General features: G+C 38.1%; 1 protein-coding gene across 4 annotated transcripts in view; it reads right to left on the reverse strand.

Annotated features, from left to right (window-relative positions):
• The window catches only part of LOC123789340 (uncharacterized), a 522,668-nt gene that overhangs the window by 102,455 nt on the left and 392,973 nt on the right, over positions 1-27,240 (reverse strand). For all 4 annotated transcript variants that reach the window (XM_087861123.1, XM_087861122.1, XM_087861121.1 and 1 more), the window contains one exon: positions 11,920-12,016. In XM_087861123.1, coding sequence (XP_087717249.1) covers positions 11,920-12,016 — 97 coding nt within the window. The remainder of the gene's footprint in view (positions 1-11,919; positions 12,017-27,240) is intronic.

Consider the following 27,240-nt stretch of genomic DNA (forward strand, 5'->3'; position numbering starts at 1 on the left):
CAATGCTCAGAAATCAGTTGCATTTCTAGACATGAACAATGAGGCTGAAGAAAGAGAAATTAGGGAATCCAACCCATTTACAAAGGCACCAAAAATCTTACGTTATCTTGCTATTAACTTAACCAGAGACGTAAAGGACCTATATTCTAGAAACTACAAATCACTCTTGAAAGACATTGAGGAAGACACAAAAAGATGGAAAAATATTCCATGCTCATGGATCAGAAGAATTAACATAGTTAAAATGTCCATGCTACTCAGAGCAATCTACACTTTCAATGCCATCTCGATCAAAATACCAATGACATTTCTCAAAGAACTGGAACAAACAGCCCTTAAATTTGTGTGGAACCAGAAAAGGCCCCGACAGCCAAGGAACTGTTGAAAAGAAAAAACAAAGCTGGGGGCATCACAATGCCGGATTTCGAGCTGTACTACAAAGCTGTGATCACAAAGACAGCATGGTACTGGCACAAAAACAGACACATAGACCAATGGAACAGAATAGAGAACCCAGAAATGGACCCTCGGCTCTTTGGGCAACTAATCTTTGACAAAGCAGGAAAAAACATCCGGTGGAAAAAAGACAGTCTCTTCAATAAATGGTGCTGGGAAAATTGGAAAGCTACATGCAAAAGAATGAAACTTGACCACTCTCTCACACCATACACAAAGATAAACTCCAAATGGATGAAAGACCTCGATGTGAGACAGGAATCCATCAAAATTCTAGAGGAGAACATAGGCAGCAACCTCTACGACATCGGCCACAGCAACCTTTTTCATGACATATCTCCAAAAGCAAGAGAAACAAAAGATAAAATGAACTTGTGGGACTTCAACAAGATAAAAAGCTTCTGCACAGCCAAGGAAACAATCAAAAAAACTAAGAGGCAGCCCACAGAATGTGAGAATATATTTGCAAATGATACTACAGATAAAAGACTGGTATCCAAGATCTACAAAGAACTTCTCAAACTCAATACACAAGAAACAAATAAACAAATCATAAAATGGGCAGAAGATATGAACAGACACTTTTCCAATGGAGACATACAAATGGCTAACAGACACATGAAAAAATGTTCAAAATCATTAGCCATCAGGGAAATTCAAATCAAAACCTAAGATACCACCTTATGCCAGTTAGAATGGCAAAAATTGACAATCCAAGAAACAACAATTGTTGGAGAGGATGTGGAGAAAGGGGATCCCTCCTCCATTGATGGTGGGAATGCAAGTTGGTAGAGCCAATCTGGAAAACAGTGTGGAGGTCCCTTAAAAAGTTAAAAATTGAGCTACCCTATGATCCAGCCATTGCACTACTGGGTGTTTACCCCAAAGAGACAGACGTAGTAAAGAGAAGGGCCATATGCACCCCAATGTTCGTAGCAGCATTGTCCACAATAGCTAAATCATGGAAGGAGCCGAGATACCCTTCAACAGATGACTGGATTAAGAAGTTGTGGTCCATATATACAATGGAATATTACTCAGCTGTCAAAAAGAACGATTTCTCAACATTTGCTGCAACATGGAGGGGACTGGAGGAGATAATGCTAAGTGAAATAAGTCAAGCAGAGAGGGACAATTATCATATGGTTTCTCTCATCTATGGAACATAAGAACTAGGATGATCGGTAGGGGAAGAAAGGGATAAAGAAAGGGGGGGTAACCAGAAGGGGGAAAGAAACATGAGAGACTATGGACTATGAGAAACAAACTGAGGGCCTCAGAGGGGAGGGGAGTTGGGGAATGGGATAGACCGGTGATGGGTAGTAAGGAGAGCACGTATTGCATGGTGCACTGGGTGTTATATGCAACTAATGAATCATCGAGCTTTACATCGGAAACCGGGGATGTACTGTATGGTGACTAACATAATATAATAAAAAATCATTAAGAAAAAAAAAAAAGGAAAAAAAAAAGAATACAAAACCTAGGAGTGAGTCTAATAAATACCATCATTTTCAAATTAAAAAAAAAAAAAAGAACTAGGAAGATCGGTAGGAGAAGAAAGGGATAAAGAAAGGGGGGGTAAACAGAAGGGGGAATGAAGCATGAGAGACTATGGACTCTGAGAAACAAACTGAGGGCTTCAGAGGGGAGGGGGTGGGGAAATGGGATAGGCTGGTGATGGGTAGTAAGGAGGGCACGTATTGCATGGTGCACTGGGTGTTATACGCAACTAATGAATCATCGAACTTTACGTCAAAAACCAGGGATGTACTGTATGGTGAATAACATAATAAAAATATTATAAAAAAAAGACTAAGCATTTACTAATGCATTTATTTTGCCAAAAAATATTTGCATATCTTGGGGATATGAAAATATTCTCTGATATATTAATCCTTAAGAACTCTTGTGTCTTTACAGTAACATTCAGAATTACTTTCATTTGCATTAAGGTTTACCTTTTTTATACAAATAACTGCCAGAGCCAGTACTATTTATTGAAAAAACGATTCTTTCACAAATGAACAGCAGTGTCATTTGTCATTTAAAAAATTATTCATGTTAAAACTCTAAATGTAAGAGGAATTGCTATCATGTATGGACGTGTTTTCAGATTGTTCTTTCATTATTGTATTTTTCTGTCCTTGCAATAGTTATATTTATTTCATTCAATAAGTATTAGTATGTGGTAGGATAAATCTCCAGGGCAGTATTCCTCTGTTTTTGTTTTTTTTTTTTTTGCTTCTTTTCCCAATTTTGAAAAAATAAATGTTGGAGTAAAATTGTTCATTTCCAACAAATATAAACTTCTGGATTTTTTTTTTTTTTAAAGATTTTATTTATTTATTTAACAGAGATAGAGACAGCCAGTGAGAGAGGGAACACAAGCAGGGGAGTGGGAGAGGAAGAAGCAGGCTCATAGCAGAGGAGCCTGATGTGGGGCTCGAACCCAGAATGCCGGGATCACGCCCTGAGCCGAAAGCAGACGCTTAACCGCTATGCCACCCAGGCGCCCCATAAACTTCTGGATTTTTGAGTGCAATTCAATTCAATCTATAGATCAAAAGGAGTTGGATCCATATCTTTACCATATTGAGTTTTCTACTCTGTGATTATAGTCTTAGATTTTCTTTAGTTTAGCTTAATACTATCCTGAATATAGGATATTTGTATAATACATTTTTAAACTTTGTAGGATGATCTTTACCTACAGAGAATGTTTTATTCCTTGTTGGGTAGGTAGGATTGACTAATTCAAATGTGGACTGCGATATTTGGGAGACTCAGTCTAACTCTAGTTCTCCCCAGCTTATAGGGGACAGCCCTCCAAAAGTCTCACTGAAGCTCCTTCAGTTCCAGACCGAATTCTGGGTTTTCTCAACCCTGCTAGTTTCCCAGAGTCAGCCCTGTGCCTCCATGGGTGCTTCACGCACTAACTCTTACACCGCACTTTACCCCGGCTCCAAATTCTTTTTGTTTCTAAAACCCTGTGATAGTGTCAAAAGTTCTGCTGGTTTCCTTACCTCCTCCCAGATCCTTTATTCACAATCTCAAATGCTTAACCTCACAAAGTATAAAAAATAGACTCATTTTGTTTTTCCTTATACATAACTATCCAGATATTTCACATTTGTTAAATTCATTTCTAATATAACATCATAAATCAACTATAATATTTTTAAAGCACCTGGTTAATAAAAAAATAAATATTTATCCTAACACTTTGAAATGGAACATGATCGTATGGAAAAATTTCATGTGCAATTAGGTGCCTTTCTAGATTTGTTATTCTGTTTCATTTTTCTGTGTGCCTATTAATATGCCAATGTCAAAACTGTAATGATGGATGTTTTATAGTATGTTTTAACATGTGTATGCTAGAATGCTGTTTGTTTCTTTACTGTTAGCAATGCATATTCTTTTTCATTAAGTATCTTAACTGATGTTTATTTGCTTGTATGAAGGCTCTACATTTAATTTGTATTTGAGTACAATCGACACACTAGTTTCAGTGTACAGCGTAGCGATTCAACATCTCTATACCTTATGCTACGTTCACCACAAGTGTAGCCACCATCTGTCAGCGTACAATACTATTACAATACCAGTGGCTGTATTCCCTATGCTGTACCTTTAATCCCCGTGACTTACTCATTCCATAACTTCAAGTCTTTATCTCCCTCTCCCCTCCACCCATATTGCCCATCCCCTCACCCTCCTTCCATGTGGCAACCATCAATTTGTTCTTTGTATTTATAGGACTGATTCTACTTTTTATTTTTTAGATTATACATATGAGTAATATCACATGGTATAGATTTTTTGAGTGTTGATTTTATAATCTGCTATTTTGCTAAGTTCTCTTAGTGTTTATATTACTTTTCCCATTGATACGTTTTCATATCCCAGACAGACTTATCTGGCCTGCATTTTTTTTATCATGTTAAAGCAATATTCAATAATTCTACCTATATTTAGGATTTTAACATGAATAGTTTTGTTTTTTCCCCAAATGCCATTTCTTCCCCAGTAAGAGGTTTATATGATTAGTTTCCTTGATTCTAACTACATGAAGGATTTTATTAATTGACTTCCTAACATTAAACCACCCTTGCCTTTCTGGAAATAATTAACTCAGCCATAATATTGTATTATTTTAATATACTGCAAAATTTTCTTTCAAGACTATTCATAAGTAAGTTTGGTTTTTAATTTCTGTTTTTGGTGTCATTTTTGTCAGGTTTTGTTATCTATGTTGTATTCATACCAAACACATTTTTAAAAACTTCTTTTTCATATGCTCTACAATAATTTATGCAATTTAGGGTTATTTGTTTTTAAAAGAATTTGTTTAGCTCCCCTGTGCATCTCCCTGGTGTCTTTTGCCTGTGAAAATCCCTGGTGGGATTTTCCTTAACTATTTTTATTTTCCTAGTTTTTCTTTGACATTGGTCTCTTTAAATTTGCTATCTCTATGGGGATAGATTTTGAGGAGAATTATTTTAGGAAAAATTATATGTATTAACTTATTTAGAAAAAAGTTTTTAAAAGAATTTGTTATGTATTTCCCCTGGGTTTTCAAATTTATCTGCATAAAACTGTGCAAATTATAATTTGGTATGGACCAATTAATTTCTCTCATGGAGTTTTATAAAACTGAATGAATCAGATTTGGTCTGTGTCTTATCAGTTATTGAAATAGATAAGACAGGCTGTATGGCCAGGAACACGGGTTCTTCTCACCTCTCAACACTTGAGCAAGTCTTACCAAATAACATAGTCTAATCTCAGTCTCACACTAGTAATTTAGGGAGAAGAGTATCTTTTTTCTCATGACAAAATGGGACTCTCAGTAGTGACCTTAAATGAAAGACATCTGTGGCCAGTTGTTTGACTACCTTACTGAGGTCTGTTGGCAGCAAAGACAATACTGTGGCAGAAATAGGAGATATTGTTCCAAATGAATTATCAATACATTGATATTTGCTTGAAGATGCATCACTAAAGACCAGGAAGGAGAGAAACAGGATAAAACCAAAATAAATTCTATTTGTGTTTTATTTCCTTGAGTAAAGAATAAGTGACAGTAAATTCTACTGCTATAGCCTGAACTGTTCCAATGCTACATCAAGGTATGGTAAGGTCGATCTGTAATATTCCACATTTTCAATAGAGAAACTATATTGACATAATACTTGTAAGAAACAGAGGTTCTTGAATTTGTCTAAACATAGCATATTGTGAAATAAAGGAATTTTTCAAGGCTAGCAGAATATTTATACTTTGTTTAGAAATCTATGGCTAGGTTACTTGGGTGACATCAATATTAAAATGAATGTCAAATAGTTATGATGATAGAAGGATGGCGGTTTACTGAGGTGATAAGGGAATAAAGCCTCATAGCATTAAAGAGATAGAAAGGACCTTGGCAGTCACTAGGATTAGTAGTTCTCAAAACTTTCTGTTTTTAATTCAAATCGTAAGAAAGTCCAAATATAAAAAGGCTAAAAGCAAAGCTGCTCTATGAAAATAGAAGTCCCACCTGCCCTTAACTTTCCCCTTGTCCCCATCAAAAGCACATCGTTAGAGGAGTCTCCAAGAAATCTCAAAGAATCCTTGGGGGTTTGAAAACCTGTGATTTGGTGCAACGCTTCCTTTTAGACATGGGAACATGTCCTGAGGCTGCTGAGACAAAGAGCAGGCAGGAGAATCGTTCTGTTCCTCCCAGCTCTGTTCATCAGCCGCCACAGTGGACTGCAATGCTTCCCTACTCCCTGCTGCTCCCACAGCTTTTCCCAAGTCTTTCAGTGTAAGTGTTCTGAGTCTATTGAGATGAGGGAACTCATGAGAAAATCAAAGGCAAGAACTTTCAGTCCGGGGCTAGTGAGAGTGAACAGAGAGGGAGAAATTGTAGCACTTACTTCTCTGTACAGTCTAAGGCAGTCTGGTTCATAGCACTAATGTTATTCTGGTATATCCAGCACTCCACTTACACTGTTGCTGTCGCTTTTAGTACATGAATACATGAAAAAGTTATTGGTATAACCCACATAGAATTTTTATTTCTTTGAATTTGTTAGAATGGAGAAAGGACTTATGTCTTCAAACACATATGCTAATCGATTTTTTTTCTATGTTGAAAACAGTATTTTCTCTGGAATATTGTATGTTTTTTTTAATTTTGTCATTTAACATTGAGAATAATTCATGATTAAAGAATTCTGTAATAGGAAAAATAAGAATGTTTCCTCAAACTCTAGTGCCTATTTTAGGCAGGTAAAAACTGCTAACAGCTTATTTTTCTATAAATGTATTAACATATGTAAGCATCCAAGAATACCCCTCCCTCACTATATAGGCACATTCAGTCCAAATCCTTAGGCCCTTGAGAAATCAACAGAAATTCCAAAGTATTTTGAAAGACTGCTATTAGGAACACTGAAGAAAGCAAATTCCTTAGAGGGTTTTTGAGGTAATTTCTTTGACTACAGATTAGCTTATTCTGCTTATCAGAATTCAGAGCAAAAAAACATTAATATATTTAACATACCCTAATAGTTTCTCTAAGTTTAGGAAGGGCTAATGAGCAGATAAATCAATCTATAATATACCACAAGTGGGCTATAAAATAATTTTTATGCTAATTTTATAAGTACCTTTTATATAAAGGCAATGCTAGCTTCATAGACTGAGTTGAGAAAGCTGAAAAAAGTTGAAAGCAAGCAGGAAAATACAACCTTTGATGAGGGCAAATATCACCTAATCAAAAATGACCCATAGCTGATAGATACTGGATATTAGCAAAGAGAAAATTAAACCAATTTTTATACATTTAGTACATATGCTCAAAGAAACACTGTGTGTCATGCTCTATGAATCACCAAGTTTTCCAGTATCACTAACGGGAGCAGGACTATCCTAGCTCTGTGTAAGCATCAGTCACTGTTACTTCTAATTCTTCCAGGCGCTTTTTTTCCTGGCCTTGATTAGTTTCCTCACATGCATGCCTTGCTAAGTACTCAGCTGATTATTCAAGGGAACCTTCTACTGACCTCTGAAATTCTCCCTCTGGAACTCTTTCCTCACTAGATTGCATGCTGCGAACCCCTGCTGCTTTGCTTTTCCACATTCTCAGCTGCTGCTAAAGCAGAGACCTACAGGACTATATGTGGGTTTGTCCTCCGCTCTGTCCCAGGCTGACAACTCTTAATGCAGTGAGCATGGGTCTTCCTAGAGCTCACGTTCCTCCCCACCCCACTTCCAACGAATCCTTTTTCTCCATTTTGTGATGCCCAGCATCTTGAAAACCACTTTTTCATCATCTTGTTAATTTTTTTATAGTTTCACTTGGAAGCATAGGTCTGGTTCCTATTATTCCATCCTGGCCAGAAGCAGAATTTCTGTACTGACTCTCTTGCTTCTTACTGATACTGATATTTATTACTTACTGAAGACATTTTCATTCTGTTAATGTCAGATTTTAAGAAATATTGTGACTTATTCCTGAAAAATATTTTTATTTTGCTCTCATGTTTGACGTTTTCCTAGGCTAAATACAGAAAATTTCTTTTCTTTTTTTTTCTTTTTACTGTTTGAAAATCAAGGACATATTTACATGGACTCTTGACCTTCTATTTATCGCCCTATTACGTCTAAGTGTCATTCCTTTTGGTTTTAAGTATCATATATCTAGTTGTTTTATCTGCTTAGTTTGTGATTCTTTAATTATGCATTCAGGTCTTTATTTTAGTTCTTCAAACCCATAAATTTCTAGTCCGCTCCCTACTGCTGTAATCTGCCCCATATTCTGCGCATTCTTCCATCTGGAAATTACAATGTGCTAGAACTCTCTTTTCCTCCTATTTCTCGTATGTTTATCTTTCTGTTCTTATGCATGTGTATTCCCATGTCTAACAGTTCTTTAATTTTCTTCATTTTTAAATTTTATTTTTAAGCTATTTATTTTATTAAAAATCACTCTATGTTTTTCATTTCTAGATATTCATTATATCTCTTATGTAACATTTTAAAGTTGTGTTGTCTTACGGAATTCTAATCTCTTCTCATGTGTGGTCCAGGACTGGGGATTCAAGTTTTCACAGATCTTTTTATTTTCCCCATCCATAGCACAAAGGAAAGAAAAACTCCGTCTGTCGCTTGTCTCCTTCATTTTTAGAGATCATCTATCACTTCACGTGCCCTGGCTTTATGAGAGGTCTTGTTTATAGCTTCCAGCTTGCCTGCAAGTAAGGCCGCGTCACTGTTCACCGCAGTCCACACAGAAACCAAGCCCTCAGTGCCTGGCAAGGATCGCCAATGTCGACTTGATTTCTTTGCTCTGAGATTCTTCTTCTTCCTCTTTCTAATTTGAAACAGAGCTTCCTTTTTACCATTTATTGAAAAAATATTTGATACATAATGAATTTTTGGTCATGGTTTACCAATAGTTTTTATGACGTTTTTCCTGGATAGTGATCCACACTAGGTCCATCTGCTAAGTTTCAGAAAACTTGATGTAACTTTCAAAATACATTACTTTATTCCTCATAATGACCCAATGAATACAGGTGGATAGAGACCCCCCCAAAAAAAATCTAAGGCTTAGAGATTTTAAATGACTTGACCAGAATCACATGATTAGTAAATGTTTTGACTATGATTCAAATCCAGGTCATGACATCTCTTGGTTATGCACTTAGCCATTAACCTCTATAACCTATCTTTAAGAGACAGGACATTTTGACATCTTACAGCCGTATTTTTCTAAAAGGAGAAAGGACCTCAATTATTTGACCTGCACTTGACAATTGAGTATGAGTATATCCTATGTTCTTTGCAATTTAAGTATCTTGTGAATCTGTTCAAATTACTGGAACTGGAGAAAAATGAAAGAAAGGAAGGAAAAATAATGTTATGATATTAGACATTGGCAGGTGGATCAAGCTTATGTCTCTTTGCTAAAAAATTGTAATATTTCAAATTCCATGGATGGCTAATAGAAAGCGTCCTCTCATGAAAATTCTAAGTTTACTTTGTGATGTGCTAAAATCAGACTATTTGAAGTTACCCACGATCAGTCCTTGATATTGATTGTGCTTTATCTATTAATCTTGAATTAAAAAGCTTACTTAGGGATGTATTGTCCTCAATTCAGTTTGCTATCTCAGCACTACTTCTATCATTTGCATTTAAAAAGGTGAACACTTAAAGCTCTGATGAATTTCTTCTTTCAATGGCAAAAGCTTCATTTACTCCATGAATGAGGTTAAGTAGATACATGTCACTGATTTATTATCATCATTACATCCCTATACCAAAAAGCAAAAGTCAAGTTATTTTCCTTAAATATTGATATTGTCTCTATAATGTTTTTCTTCTATCCTGTAAATTTTCCAAAGAGTTTCTCAAAATCATATAAATTTTAGAAACTCCCAGTGAATTATACAGACATAAGCTTTCATGTCTCTGATACACACAGATTACTGCTTATCTGAACTGAAGTTTTAAGTCACATTGAATCTTACTCTTTTTCATCCAGTCCCAATTAATTTAGAAAATAACACTATTTATTTTACAAACACAAGGTCCTAATAAGATAGAAGTTTCTATTCTTAAAAGTTTGTCCTAGGGGCGCCTGGGTGGCACAGCGGTTAAGCATCTGCCTTCGGCTCAGGGCGTGATCCCGGCGTTATGGGATCGAGCCCCACATCAGGCTCCTCAGCTATGAGCCTGCTTCTTCCTCTCCCACTCCTCCTGCTTGTGTTCCCTCTCTCGCTGGCTGTCTCTACCTCTGTCGAATAAATAAATAAAATCTTTAAAAAAAAAAAAAGTTTGTCCTAAGTATTTTCCCATTCTCTTAGAATTGCCGGAGTTGCACAGTATACCACCCGCATGATTATCAGCAAAGATAACTGTATCAGGGATAGACACTGAGGGACACAGGAGATGGGACTTTTTCACTGTGACAAAAATTATGGAGGCTTATGCGGATGACTACACAAAAGAGGAATTTGTCCACGGGTCAATTTCTAAACCCCCAAAACAGTTCATTTCAGGTATGTGAGGTTAAGTGGTATGTGAGGTGTAAGTGATTCATTCCACTTACGCATGGCGAGAATGTGGCCAGATTGTAGAAGCTTGCTTTACTGTGCTGTAATCCCGTGCTCTGCCACTCATCCCCAGTAACCCCTGCCTGACTCTGTCTTTGCTGCTCTGGAGACTTGAATATGTTTCTGTCTATTGCACAAACCAACTATTATGAACTCCCCTTCAGATTCAATAAAGTCAAAGTTAATCACCCAAAAACACTGTTCAGTGCATCCTGGCTTTAGACCTTTGTGAGACCCACTCCTGTATGGTCGTACGAAATTCCAAAACTTTAATTAACCAGTGGCAAGCCTGACCACCATGCTAATTGCCTACATAATCTTGACAACTTTTTCAGAAATTAGTCTAAATCTTGTTTAGTCTAATCAATTACTGTAACAGCATAATTCTTGCCAGTTTATTTATATACAGAAGCCATAGGCCAATATGAGAATTAAATCTAAGTTCTTTAATGCGTATGAGCCACTGAATTAACTGATGCCAAATCTACCCACTATAATATAATTAATTTGAAATGAGTCACTCTATTAATTCAGGAACTTTTCACTGGTTACTTGCACCTAAGTATAACTTAAGTGATATATTTTCTCAATATTGGCTATTAGTTATCCTATTCTTGAAAACATTTTTATGGTGTTCTTATAATTCCTTAATTATAAATTTTTAGAGGTAGACTTTATATGTATTAGTGGTTATGTAATATTCATACCGTTAAAGCTTCGGTGTTTACTAAACAAGTGCCCTCCAGGAGGGTTGTATTATTTCATGTACCCAACAACATTACATAATCCCCAATAGTGGGACGATGAGGAAGAGGAGGAAGGAGGGAAGGTGGAGAGGAAGGACAAAGACTACCACTACTACTTTTTCATGGCTAAGACTCTATTTCCCCTGAAAAAAAGTTTTTGCCTCTAAAATTCAACAATGCAAAGACCTACATAGATTTCTTTTCTTGAATGCACTGGATCATGTTTTTCAACATGATTGACAAAATTTTTTTAAAAAAAATTAAAACCAAATATAAGGCTTGAAGAAATAAATATTGCAGAATAAGAAATATAAGAGAGAGTGACAACAAAAAGGAAAAGGCTCAATGGAGAATCTAATACATTATAGAGAGACTCAGACTCAGACTCATCGTCATGCAATTTCAGAAGGACTGAAATAAAACAAAGAGTATAAAAGTGAAGAGAATAAAAGACACTTACATATAAACAGTATTCAAAAAGTAATATCAATTACCTAGAAATCAATAAAAAATGATTCAACATGTACTTTCATTGGCTACCAAGTTGGTAACCATACAGAAACAGCATTAAAACATTTTTAAATAGAAAAACTCAGAAAATGTACCTCTTTTATACCCTTTTCTTAGGGAAGTTTCTTCAAGTTGTGCTCTGGCATATTCAAAAGGTAAACCAAGAAGTAATAAGCAAACGTTGGTTCCAACCTAAGAAATGAAAGAAGAGACATCCCAATTGAAAAGTCAAGAATTAGAAGTACATGTGTGTTATTTTTAGACATGATGACTACCAAGAAAAAAAAGTCAAAATAATCTAAAAGAGTCACAATTTGACTTTGTAGATAGTATCTGTTTACGAGGTACATACGTTACTTTTTTTTATAGATTATAAAATAAATTTTAGAAATAAAAATACTTTTATGATATTTATTAATAAAAATTTGTTCATAATAGAAGAAAATCATGTCACTGAAAATTTCTGTATCCTAAATCATAAACAAATGTACGTGTGGACATGCACAACACTTAGTCTTACTCATCAATTAATATATAGGAACTCAAAAGTTTTGTGGAATGAATAAATCTTCTCATTCATTGACAGTTCTGTGGATTTCTAGCTTGATGAATCCTAATATACCTGAACCCTTCTTAGAGAATAACTTATTAGTCAAAAATTCATGAGAACAGGAGGAGGAGTCCAAGATGGCGGAGGAGCAGGACGCTTAAATTTCATCTGGTCCCAGGAATTCAGCTAGATAGCTATCAGACCATTCTGAATACCTACAAACTCAACTGGAGAATGAAGAAAAGAATAGCAGCAACTCTGAATAGAAAAGTGACCACTTTCTGCAAGGAACCCAGTTTAAAACAGGAGTTGAGCTCCAGCTCAGTGTTCCAAGGTGGCGGAGGAGCAGGAGACCTAAAGTTCGTCTGGTCCCAGGAATTCAGCGAGAGAGCTACCAAACCATTCTGAATACCTATGAACTCAACTGGAGAACGAAGAAAAGAGTAGCAGAAACTCTATGAACAGAAAAGCAACCACTTTCTGCAAGGAGGAGAAAAGATGGTGGAGGAGTAGGAGACCCTTTCTCAGCTGGTCCCGAGTCGAGTTGGATATCTACCAGACCATCCTGAAAACCCATGGAATCAGCCTGAGACACAGGAAGATAAACCTGGATTTCTACAAATGAACATCTCCAGCACTGAGTATTGAGGTATGAAACGAGGAGCTGTGAATCCGTGCACAGATATAGGAAAATAAACAGAAGAGGGAGGGAGCCTCTGCACTCGGGCGCCGGGAAGCAGTAGCCACTTGTGCTGGGGAGCGGGCTGACTAGCGGACCGGCACCTGTGAGACAGCAGACTGAGCCCGGAAACGGCGCGACCAGACTGAAAACCGGAGCTCCGGAGTGCTCACTGGAACCGGATTACATCTGGGGGCCCGGGAGCGCGTGTCCAAACTGAAAGCCGGAGCTCCGGAGCGTACACTCGAACTAGACTGAAACCGTGAGCTCGGGAGTGCGTGCAACCAGACTGAAAACGGGCGCTCCAGAGTGCACACGAACCACACTGAAACAGGGAGCTCGGGAGTGCGTGGGAACCGGGGGTGACTGGCTGTGTTAGAAGCACAAAGGACAGAGAGGTGCTGACCCTGGAAATGAGGGCTGGGACACAGGCTGTGGGGCGCACATCCCGGGTCGCTGCAGGGTTTTTAGCAGCACCAATAGAAACAGTTAAAGTGGACAAGAGAGCTCAGTGGAGAGCGGCCACTGCTGCTCTGACTCTCAGAAGAGGCACAGCAAACCGCCAGGGAAAGCCACCAGAGAACAAAAGCCCAGAAATACCGGCTCACATTGTGACCATCCCCATTACCCCTCGCAGGGGACAGGGCAACTCTACCCAAACAGGTTTTCCTGAATCTTGGCGCGGCAGGCCCCTAGCCCAGAAGGCAGGCTGAAAAATCAGGAAGCCAACATCCCTAAGGTCCCTATAAAACAAGGGCACACTGCCCGTGTCCTGGTCAATAACTTGGGCTCTGGGCATCCCCACAATCTCTCATCAGAACGATGAGAAGGAGAAATCCCCCTCCATCAAAAAAAGATAATGAGTCTGTGGCCTCTGCCACAGAACTGAAGGATATGGATGTAACCAAATTGTCAGAAATGGAGTTCAGAGTAACAATGCTCAAGATGATGTGTAGGCTTGAAAAAACTATTAGGGAAAATATTAACGAGAATATAGAATCTCTAAGGGCAGAAATGAGAGCGAGTCTGGCAGAAATTAAAAATGCTATGAATCAAATGCAGTCAAAACTAGATGCTCTGACGGCCAGGGTAAATGAGGCAGAAGAACAAATTAGTGAATTGGAGGATGGGATGGTAGAAGAGAAAGTTAAAACAGAAACTTGGCTCGAAACAATCCAATCTCAAGAATGTAGATTATGGGAGATTACTGACTCAATGGAACGTTCCAATGTCAGAATCATCGGCATCCCCAAGGGGGTGGGGAAAGAGAGAGGTCTAGAAGAGATATTTGAACAAATTGTAGCTGAGAACTTCCCTAATCTGACAAAGGAAACAAGCATTCGTGTCCAGGAAGCAGAGAGGACCCCTCCCAAGGTCAACGAGAACAGATCTATACCACGTCACATCACAGTGCAATTTGCAAATATTAGATCCAAGGATACAGTATTGAAAGTGGCCAGGGGGAAGAAAATCCTTACGTATAGAGGGAAAAATAACAGAATAACATCAGACCTGTCAACAGAGACCTGGCAGGCTAGGAAGTGTTGTCAGGGTATTTTCAAAGCTCTATCTGAGAAGAACATGCAGCCAAGGATCCTTTATCCAGCAAGGCTATCATTCAGAATCAATGGAGAGATAAGGACCTTCCAGGATCAGCAGAAACAGAAGAAATTTGTAACCACCAAACCAGCCCTACCTGAACTATTAAGGGCGGGTTCTATAAAAGTACAAAGGCCCCAAGAGTGATACAGAACAGAAATATACAATCTATAGAAACAAAGACTTCACAGGCAACATGACATCATTAAAATCATATCTCTCAATAATCACTCTTAATGTGAATGGCCTAAATGCTCCCATAAACGCCACAGAGTTGCAGATTGGATAAAAAGACATGACCCATCCATTTGCTGTCCACAAGAGACTCATTCTGAACCTAAAGATACATGCAGATTGAAAGTGATGGGATGGAGGGGCGCCTGGGTGGCACAGCGGTTAAGCGTCTGCCTTCGGCTCAGGGCGTGATCCCGGCGTTATGGGATCGAGCCCCACATCAGGCTCTTCTGCTAATGAGCCTGCTTCTTCCTCTCCCACTCCCCCTGCTTGTGTTCCCTCTCTCGCTGGCTGGCTGTCTCTCTGTCAAATAAATAAATAAAATCTTGAAAAAAAAAAAAAGAAAGAAAGTGATGGGATGGAAAACCATTTTTCATGCCAATGGACCTAAAAAGAAAGCTGGGGTAGCAATTCTCATATCACACAGATAAGATCTTAAACTAAAGACCATAGTGAGAGATACAGAAGGACACTATATTATTCTTAAAGGATGTATCCAACAAGTGCATATGACAATTATAATTATCTATGCCCCCAACAGGGGAGCAGCTAGATACATAAGCCAACTCTTAACCAGAATAATGAGACATATAGATAATAATACATTAATAGTAGGGGACCTCAACACTCCACTGTCAGCAGTAGACATATCACCTAAGCAGAAAATCAACAAAGAAACAAGAGCTTTGAATGACATACTGGAACAGATGGACCTCATAGATATATATATAGAACACTACACCCCAGACCAACAGAATACTCATTCTTTTCAAATGCACATGGAACTTTCTCCAGAATAGACCATATACTGAGTCAAAAAACAGGTCTCACCGATACCAAAAGACTGAGATTATTCCCTGCATATTCTCAGACCACAATGCTTTGAAACTGAAACTCAATCACAATGAAAAATTTGGAAGAAACTCAAACACTTGGAAACTAAGAACCATCCTGCTCAAAAATGATTGGGTAAACCAGGAAATTAAAAATCAGTTTAAACAATTTCTGGAGACCAATGAGAATGAAAACACATCGGTCCAAAACCTGTGGGACACTGCAAAGGCAGCCCTAAGGGGAAAATACATAGCCATCCAAGCCTCACTCAAGAGAATAGAAAAATCTAAAATGCAGTTTTTTATACTCTCACCTCAAGAAGCTGGAGCTGGAACAGAAGAATAGGCCTAACCCACGCATGAGAAGGCAGGTGATCAAGATTAGAGCAGAGATGGATGAATTAGAAACCAGGAGCACAGTAGAGCAGGTCAACACAACTAGAAGCTTGTTCTTTGAAAGATAAATATGATCGATAAGCCACTGGCAAGACTTATCTAAAAGAATAGAGAAAGGACCCAAATTAACAAAATTATGAATGAAAGGGGAGAGATCACAACCAACACCAATGAAACAGGAAGGCTCATTAGAAACTTTTATCAACACCTTTATGCCAATACATTAAACAACCTGGAAGAAATGGATGTCTTCCTGGAAACCTATAAACTACCGAGACTGAAACAGGAAGAAATTGATTATCTAAACAGACTGATTAATTATGAAGAGATTGAAGCAGTGATCAAAAACCTCCCCAAAAACAAGAGTCCAGGGCCTGACAGGGTCCCTGGGGAATTCTATCAAACATTCAAAGAAGAAATAATACCTATTCTCCTGAAGCTCTTTCAAAAAATAGAAACAGAAGGAAAACTACCAAACTCATTCTATGAGGCCAGTATTACCTTGATCCCCAAACCAGGCAAAGACCCCATCAAAAAGAATTACAGACCGATATCCCGGATGAATATTGACGCCAAAATTCTCAACAAGATCCTAGCTAATAGGATCCAACAGTCCATTAAAAGGATTATCCATCATGACCAAGTGGGATTCATCCCTGCGATGCAAGGGTGGTTCAATATTCGCAAATCGATCAGTGTGATAGATCATATCAACAAGAAAAGAGTCAAGAACCATACGATCCTCTCAATTGATGCAGAAAAAGCATTTGACAAAATACAGCATCCTTTCCTGATTAAAACCCTTCAGAGTGTAGGGAGAGAGGGTACATTCCTCAATCTCATAAAAACCATCTATGAAAAGCCTACAGCGGATATCATTCTCAATGGGGAAAAGCTGAAAGCCTTTCCCTTAAGATCAGGAACATGACAAGGATGCCCACTCTCGCCATTATTATTCAACATAGTACTAGAAGTCCTTGCAACAGCAATCAGACAACAAAAAGGAATAAAAGGTATCCAAATAGGCAAAAAAGAAGCAAACTGTCTCTCTTCACAGATGACATGATACTCTATATGGAAAACCCAAAAGACTCCACCCCCAAACTACCAGAACTTACAGAGCAATTCAGTAATGTGGCGGGATACAAAATCAATGCTCAGAAATCAGTTGCATTTCTAGACACGAACAATGAGACTGAAGAAAGAGAAATTAGGGAATCCATCCCATTTACAATAGCACCAAAAATCATATGTTATCTTGGTGTTAACCAGAGACGTAAAGGATCTATAGTCTAGAAACTACAAATCACTCTTGAAAGACATTGAAGAAGACACAAAAAGATGGAAAAATATTCCATGCTTATGGACCGGAAGAATTAACATAGTTAAAATATCCATGCTACTCAGAGCAATCTACACTTTCAATGCTATCCCGATCAAAATACCAATAACATTTCTCAAAGAACTGGAACAAACAGTCCTTAAATTTGTGTGAAAAGGCCCCGAATCGCCAAGGAACTGTTGAAAAGGAAAAACAAAGCTGGGGGCATCACAATGCCGGATTTCGAGCTGTACTACAAAGCTGTGATCACAAAGACAGCATGGTACTGGCACAAAAACAGATACACAGACCAATGGAACAGAATAGAGAACCCAGAATGGACCCTCGGCTCTTTGGGCAACTAATCTTTGACAAAGCAGGAAAAAACATCCACTGGAAAAAAGACAGTCTCTTCAATAAAGGGTGCTGGGAAAATTGGACAGCTACATGCAAAAGAATGAAACTTGGCCACTCTCTCACACCATGAACAAAGATAAACTCCAAATGGATGAAAGACCTCGATGTGAGACAGGAATCCATCAAAATCCTAGAGGAGAACATAGGCAGCAACCTCTACGACATTGGCTACAGCAACCTTTTTCATGACGTATCTCCAAAGTCAAGAGAAACAAAAGATAAAATGAACTTGTGGGACTTCATCAAGATAAAAAGCTTCTGCACAGCCAAGGAAACAGTCAAAAAAACTAAGAGGCAGCCCACGGAATGGGAGAAGATATTTGCAAATGACACTACAGATAAAAGACTGGTATCCAAGATCTACAAAGAACTTCTCAAACTCAATACACGTGAAACAAATAATCAAATCAATAAATGGGCAGAAGATATGAAGAGACACTTTTCCAATGGAGACATACAAATGGCTAACAGACACATGAAAAAATGTTCAAAATCATTAGCCATCAGGGAAATTCAAATCAAAACCACACTGAGATACCACCTTATGCCCGTTAGAATGGCAAAAATTGACAAGCCAAGAAACAACAATTGTTGGAGAGGATGTGGAGAAAGGGGATCCCTCTTACACTGTTGGTGGGAATGCAAGTTGGTAGAGCCACTCTGGAAAACAGTGTGGAGGTCCCTTAAAAAGTTAAAAATTGAGCTACCCTATGATCCAGCCATTGCACTACTGGGTGTTTACCCCAAAGAGACAGACGTAGTGAAGAGAAGGGCCATATGCACCCCAATGTTCGTAGCAGCATTGTCCACAATAGCTAAATCATGGAAGGAGCCGAGATACCCTTCAACAGATGACTGGATTAAGAAGATGTGGTCCATGTATACAATGGAATATTACTCAGCCATCAGAAAGAATGATTACACAACATTTGCAGTAACATGGAGGGGACTGGAGGAGATTATGCTAAGTGAAATAAGTCAAGAGAGAAAGACAACTATCATATGGTTTCATTCATTTATGGAATATAAGAAATAGGAAGATCGGTAGGAGAAGTAAGGGAAGAATGAAGGGGGGGGTAAACAGAAGAGGGAATGAACCATGAGAGACTGTGGACTCTGGGAAATAAACTGAGGGCTTCAGAGGGGAGGGGAGTGGGGGATTGGGATAGGCCGGTGATGGGTATTAAGGAGGGCACATATTGCATGGTGCACTGGGTGTTATATGCAAGTAATGAATCATGGAACATTGCATCAAGAACTCCGGATGTACTGTATGGTGGCTAATATAACAAAATGAGTATTATTAAAAAAAAGAATTAAAACATAAAAGAAAAAAAAATTCATGAGAACATGTATCTTTTTGTTTTCTTTGGGTAAATACCAACTAGTGGAAGACCCAGATCCTATGGTATTTCAATTTTTAATTTTATTGAGGAATCACCGTACTGTTTTTCACAGTAGTGGCACCAGATTGCACTCCCACCAACAGTGCACAAGACTTCCTTTTTCTCCACATCCTTGCCAACACTTGTTATGTCTTATGTTTTTTATTTTATCCAATCTGGCAGGTGAGAGGTGACAGCTCACTGGGGTTTTGATCTGCATTCCCTGATGACGACTGATGTTAAGTATCTTTTCATGACTCTGTCGGCCAGATGTATGTCATCTTTGGAAAAACGTCTATTCTTTTCCCATTTAGGAGATTGCCTTTTTGTTTTGTTGATGAGCAACCCAAGTGTCCACTGCTAGATGAATGAATAAAGAAAATGGGAGATAGATGCACAATGTAATATTAGTCAGCCATGAAAAGAATGAGATCTTCCCATTTGCAAAAACATGGATGGACCCAGAGGGAATAAGGCTGGCTGAAATAAGTCAGAGAAAGACAAATCTATGACTTTATTCATATGTTGAATTTAAGAAGCAAACAAGAAAAATAGAAAAAAAAATCTCTTGCATAGAAAAAACTGGTGGTTGCCAGAGGGAAGGGGGGGTGTCGGTGAAATAGATAAAGGAGATCAAGAGTATACTTCTCTTAATGAGCACGGAGTAATGTACAGAATTGATGAATCATTATATTGTACACCTGAAACTAATGTAAGACTGTGTGTTAATTACACTTCAAAACATTCATGACAATATATGATTTCAGAAAAGTGGTACATGGCACTACTCTATGGTAGACCCTTACTGTGGTGCCAAGAAAGATAGGAATTTGTTTTAATAAGACTCAGAGCACCACTCTCTATTTCTTCCCGAACCTTCCTCCACTCTTGTTGATTTCTCTTTTTGTCTTTTGAATAGCAGGCAAAAATATCAGAAATTCCCTTATCATAACGAGGCAGAGATAATAGCTGCATCCATATTGTGATCTAAATTATGGCACAAAGTCTGAATGCTTTTAAATATCTGGCTCCAACTAGTCCTATCCAAGCTCACATTTTAGGAGAAAATGGTATTAAAGTGAGCAACCATTTTAAAAAGGCACAGAGAGGTACCCTAGGCACTTCACATTATTCCAAATGCAAATATTGCTTTCTTAGGTTAGATTAAACAGAACACAGTCTAATTTGATGTGGGATACATAAAAGGGGGGTGATCAGTAGTTTTTCTGCTGCTTATAAAGGAAGTTGTGGAGAGTGTCCCATCAAGGCTGCTGGTTCTGGGACACAGGTAGGACAGGGGTATGCAGAATTCTTCATAAATGTCTATCTTAAAAAAAAAATCACGACAAGAGGAGAGGGATCTAAACAGTAGTAATGGTTAATTTCAAGCTTGCCCAGGGCTCTAGCATTTGCCCAGGGACCTGAAGTGGAAAATTTAAAAAGATACATGAAAGGAATAGCAATAACTGGAATTCTCTAGAAACATTTGGAGAAAAGTAGTCCAGAGTTTGATTTTTGGAAGGGATGCATTGATTTGGGTTACAGACTTCTCAGTTAATTGGTACAGTGTTTCTATGAGAGGGAGATAAATAAAAGTAAATAAAACATGAAATTACAAGCCCTTCCCAAATGTGACTATATAGCTTAAAGTTTCACGTTGCTTTGATTAAATAAGCTCGGCAGGAGATCAGATTGCAGGGCATTAGGTGCTGAAATGGAGCTATCTAGGAGCTCTTTATCATTTAACCAGAAAATGAAACTAGATGGAAATGTTAAAAATAAACTTGTTAGTGGGAGAAAAGCACTCAATGTCATTATGCTTATTAAAAGAACATTCTCAACAAAACAAACAGTTCCTACCCCAAAAAACTAATATTTAATCAATAGAATAAGCTGCTTTAGCATTTTGCAGAAGTTCCCTGTGGTATCTTCTATTTGCATGCTTCTGTACTTAGTGTTATATATTCTTCCATTTTTGCCAAAGGTATTACTTTCGCCCTTCTATTTAGTCATAGTGGAATATGATTCCAAAGAGTCAGAAATAAGAAAGTTTTCATTTTGTTTTCCATATAATCATTCTCTCATTCCGCCTAATGATACTTCATAGCGGGTTTTTACAGAGCAGACCTCAAAGATACAGTCTATGCTCCAAGCAATCTGATAAATCAAGTGTCTTAGAGATTTTTTTATAGAACAATTTAGCAACCTTTCACCAGATGAGTACACGGTACCAATAAAAATGTTCTTTTTGCCTTCCTGAGTTTGGCAGCACTGCACATTCATACTTCCAGTGGGATAGTTCATCACTTGTAATGAATTAGCATCATGCGACGTGCTGGGTGATACAGAGAAAATTGGCCGGAGTAAAATCAGTCAATAAACAGTTACTACTAGAACCATGTTAAAAATATGATATGAGTGATTCTGTCCCATAAAAACCATAAAGGAGATGTTTATTGTCCTGAGAGACCTATGAAAAGTTGCTGTTATTTCTTTTCTTTTATACTTTCCTATATACCAAAGGAAAATGGGAGTTGTACAAAATTTTTTGGAATTACTGGCAAACATATTCAGAGAAGGAGAATGTAATACTTCTTTATACAGTGTGCAATATGTGTTTGAGGATTTTCTAAAAACAGTTCATTTAAAAAATATTTATAAAGTGATCTATGGTTTTTTGACTAGTCTAAATGTTATTAAAATCCCCAAATGAAATTAGTAGCTTTAGGGAGAAACTGCTCTGTAAAATTTCCAAGAATCTAAGAAGTAGTAATCATCCTTATATACGGCAGCCATCAATAGAAAATCATACAACTGTACATACAAAGATCATGAAATTCAATTTTCTACTCCTGATACCATGTTCCCTCCCTCATTAGGCAAAGGACATGTGATATTCTACTAAGGGTAAACCAAGAAGGATGCATTCTTTTTCCTTGATAACCTCTCCAGTCCCATAGCATTAATGGCTATATGCTGACATAAAGCCCATTACTTATAATTTAACAAGTATTTGGAGATTATAAAAGGAAATTAAGGAAGTACTGTATTAAATGCCAACTTTTTTTGCTAAAAATAACACACATTTATTCATACAATTACATGCCGAGTATATCAGTGTTACAAAGTTTTCGTTTAAGCCTAAATATACCTTTGAATCGCTTTTGACTATGGTAGTTCGTTATGCCATTACCATGACTGACTGATATTTATGGCCTATATGACTGATCAATAATAATTTACTACCTTTTGGATTAAGAGTAAAATGTTGAGTCATATTGTAGAAAACCCCAGGGTTCCATTTTGTTTCATTTTTAGCTACAACTGCATTTTTTCTCCGTCTTGATCCCCTTGTCCCTAAGTAGATTATATGTCATTTAATATCATACCTTAAAAGCATTTCATCCAATTTAGCCAGAAGCAAATTTCAAGTTTATTAATTCTCAAAGCAAAATCCATTTAGGACCTACTATGTGCCAGGTACTTTTCTTGCTCTGGGGATTCGGTGGAGAAAGAGGTGGGCAGACTTCTCTTGGGACTCAAGTTCTTGCTCTTTGAGTGTGCATATTTTCTTTTGAGCTCAGGGAAATTGTCTTTTAGCTAACTAAGACAGCCTACCCAATTGTTTTCTCTTTCTGAAAAATCCAAATCTCATCCTATTTGGTTTTCAGAATTTTTTTCGCCAAGTCTCATGTTTTTCTTCATGCATTTTATATCATTCTTGATACTTCAAAATATTATTTCTGCTTGATTTTATGAGACAAGAGGTTTTATCTCATCATTTATGGACTTGTATTTGTTAGTCCGGAAAACATTTTTTTTGGTCCCATAATGTGCGTTGGTGGGATGTAATGTGCTTCATTTTCTAAAAGGAAGACAAAGACTTTTCCCCTGAGGGCTGGCTGGGCAGTGGGAGCATGTGGGGGAAGCTCTCCACTCAACCAGTTCCTAGAGCTCTCCCAAACCTGGAAGCAGCAGCAGGACCCGGCCCAGGCAACTGTCAATTCCTTATCTTCCAGAGGGTCAGTCAAGCTCTTACACATAGTCCAGTCAAGCTCTCTTGACCAGCACTCTCCAGGCTCTGAGACGAGGGAAAGACCAGCAGCAGCTCTTACTGGAACGTGCTCAGAGCTCCACACCTGCCCCGCTCCCTGAGCTGGTTGGCTCAGGAGAAGTGATAAAGGAATATGTGTGCAGCTGGATGAGTGTATGGTCAGCACCGTGTCTTCCCAGAACTTCTCCGGCAGACACCAGAATACTATCTGTTTTAAGAGAAATTTCATCACATAACTTCCTTTTATAGAACATATCAATAAAATCTCACTGCCGCTAAAACTATTCAAAATGACCATGGCATCTTTGTGCCCTCAGAGAGGGGTTATTTCTAAATCTTTTCTTCCCTCTTCCTGTCAGCCCACCATGCTGGACTGGGCAGACTGCTCCCAGGTCTGCATACCACATTCCTTCTCACCTCAGAGCACACTTGTGCTTCCCCTCTGCCTACAACTCTCCTCTCTTCCTTTCCTTTGGCTCCTGATTACTCAACATTTCCCTTCTTCTCGCTTTCCTTCAGCTTGTACTGAAGTACCTCTTATGTGCTAAGGGCTAGTGATCCGCTGGTGATCAAAATTAATATGGTTTAGGTCTTTGAGGAGTTTTCAGTTCACTAGGAGAAGCAGACCCAAAAAGTGTACATAAATACATAAAACTTAAACTATCATAAATTCAATGAAAAAAATTATACATGTGTCTATGGACACACAATTAACTCAGTGAAGGGGTTGAGTTAATGAACTCCTATCTGTTTTCAAGAACTGTTCATAATCACAACATTAGTCTGTATTTAATAATTAGAATTGTACTAGTTTACTTCTCATACCATCATTTTTCTTTTTAATATTCACTGTATCCTGATCCAGTTAGAAAAACACAGCAAATTGCAACAGCAGGGTAAAAAATGAATTACATTACTTTTCATACCTTCCCATTTTTGTCCGCCAAGTGACTTTGCAGCCCTGGCTCCTAACAGTGTACAGCATTTCTCCACCTCCTGGATGCTGGGTACGTAGGTTAATAAGTGGTTTGTTATCTAGCATTGTTTGTGACAATAATTGACAAAAACTTTAGATACTGCCAAGTCCCTTCCATATTTTAGAAAACCTATTGTATTCTAATCTTCAGTGTAAGGAGGCATTACCTCAGAAACATTTCTTTTGTGGAATACAAAGAGAATTATAAATTGCTTGTTTAAAATAATTATGGACTCGCATTTTTAGTCATAGGAACCTCAACTGTAACACTTCCACTAAGTCCCCAAAAGGTATGACTTACTGGTAACAAGGAAGCAAAACTACTGATTAAAGCAGAGACATCCCTGTCTTGTACTATCTTTAGTGTTAATTTTTTGAGATGTAGGAAAAGGGAGTTTAGATCTCTGCATTTCCTATTTAGAAACATTTGTACTGGTGTTAAGACTCTCCCATACTCCAATGTAAGTGGAGACGGGAATATAATACTTTACTGATGGTTTGGCAGTATGAGTAAAAAAAAACTCAGTAAGGTCACTAATTCAAGAAGATTTTAACAGAGATGGTGGTGAGAGAGGTTAGTAGATGATTAAAACAAAGTATAAAATTCAGACAGCTCGGGGCACCTGGGTGGCACAGCGGTTAAGCGTCTGCCTTCGGCTCAGGGCGTAGTCCCGGCGTTATGGGATCGAGCCCCACATCAGGCTCCTCCGCTATGAGCCTGCTTCTTCCTCTCCCACTCCCCCTGCTTGTGTTCCCTCTCTCGCTGGCTGTCTCTATCTCTGTCAAATAAATAAAATAAAATCTTTAAAAAAAAAAAATTCAGACAGCTCAAAGATGGAATGAGTTGATTTTCACATGGTACCATTCCTGGAGAATACAATCTGCTTGTGATATGTGCTATCTTGAAACACACACACACACACACACACGCGCGCCGTTTCTCCCTAAGCATCACTCTTTCTCTGCTCTATTTAACAGACAATCTTCTCAAAGTAATTGCTTATACTTACTCTCTGCAGCCTGCTCTCCTTGAGAATATTCCAATGAGACTTTCATGCCAGAACTACTTCTGTCAAAATCACCTAGAAACTTCACATTGCTAAACGCAGGAGTCCTCAGTTTTTGCCATCCCTTACTTATCAGCAACATTTTACGTATTAATCACTCGCACTTCTTTAAGTGAGAGAATTGACATATAGCATTATAGTAGTTTTAGGCATAGCCACTTTCTAAAAACACTTCTTCAGTGATATTCCAGGGCACTTCCCTCTCCCAATGTTTTCCCTTCCGCATCAGTGGTTACTCCTTTTAGCTTCCCATTATCTTAACATCGTAGAACCTTTAAACAAAATATTTGGATATTTCTCCCTTATTTAGATCCACTCCTTGATAATCATAGCTTTAAGTATTAGCTAAATATGAATGAACTCTAAAAGTATTCTCCAGCCTAGATTTCTCCCCTAAACCCCTGAATTCCAGACCTGTACAATACCGCCTACTATCTTTACCTAAGTATTCAAAGACACCTTGAACTCAACATTTCCAAAGCAGACTTGTCCTATCTCCCAAAGCCTGCCCCCCCCCCGACATCCTCTCTGTCTTGATTATAGCCACACTGTTCTTCAGCTGCCTAAGCTAAAAATCCTGCCGTCATCTTTAATTATTCTTCTTTTATAGCCAAGGTTCACTTTGGCAGCAAATCCTATCAGCTCTACTTTCAAAATATGTTTAAAATTCAATAGCTTAGTACATCCGCCACAGTGACATGAGCCAAGCCATCCATACTTCTAGCCTGGGTAATTGTGGTGGCCTCCTAATTTGTCCCTGATTCTGATTTTGACCCGATTGTCTAGTCTCCACACTGCAACTAGTGGAAATTATCTATATCTATATTTATATTGGCACCAATATATAAATATATAGACACATGTCTTCTAAAATGTCAATCAGATAATGCCACTCCATGCTTCAAAACCCACTAATGGCTTCCCCTACTACTCAGAGAGCAAAAATCATTACAATAGCCTACAGTGTCTCAGGAGATCTACATATCGTTCTCCTCTAACCACATTACCTCTCTGACCACATGTCCTATTATTATCCCCCTTATTTGTTGTGTTTTAGCCACACTGGACCTTTGCTCTTCGAACGCACCAGGCAATATATACCTAAGAGTTTTTCTAACTATAGGTGTTTGGGTTTGCGTTTTGGCTTTGCCTAGAAAGCTTTTCTATTGATAACACTCATGCTCACTTCCTGAAGCTTCTATCCCCAGACACCTCCTCAGTGAGGTAGCCCCATCATTCTCTTTAGCATTTCTTTTCCCTATTTCTTCCTTTGTTTTCATCTACGGCACCTAATGATATCTGACGTCACATCTTTTTGCTAATTATTCTTGGGTTTTTTTGTCTTTCTTTTCCTCTTAGAATGTAAAATTCATGAGAGCTGGGATTTTTGCTATTTCTCGATTATATCTTCAGAGCACAGTATGAAATAAATATTCAAAGAACAAATGAATAAATGAATGAATCTCATGAATCCTGTTTGGCTGAAATCATTGGTGAATAAATTAGCTAATTAGTTAAAGCTGTTAGAGCAGATTCCAGCATAAAGCAGGAGTAAGGATATAGGTTTTCTAATCCTTAGATATCCCTTTTACCTTAGTATCTTACAGTTCTCTGGAGACAGGGCATGTACTGGTTAAGAAAAAAATTACATTACTGCTTACCTTTTCTTTCTTCTCCTCCAGATGGTGATAGCATGGGAAATACACTTGAAAATGCAGACCAATAGCTCTGCGTCACACAGCAGCGTACAATGGGCCATGGGAAACCTGACACACTAAAGAATTCAGTCTGTCTTCCTAAATGTTGAGTGATCACCATCCCACAGATCGCATGCTGTGCAGGCCTTTGTCTGCCTTTAAAAAACCGTGATAACCAACCCATCATCACCCTGATTAATTTCATATA

Source organism: Ursus americanus, chromosome 3 (assembly GCF_024610735.1).
Source record: "Ursus americanus isolate L20-20 chromosome 3, mUrsAme1.1.p, whole genome shotgun sequence".
NCBI classification, from domain to species: Eukaryota; Metazoa; Chordata; class Mammalia; order Carnivora; family Ursidae; genus Ursus; species Ursus americanus.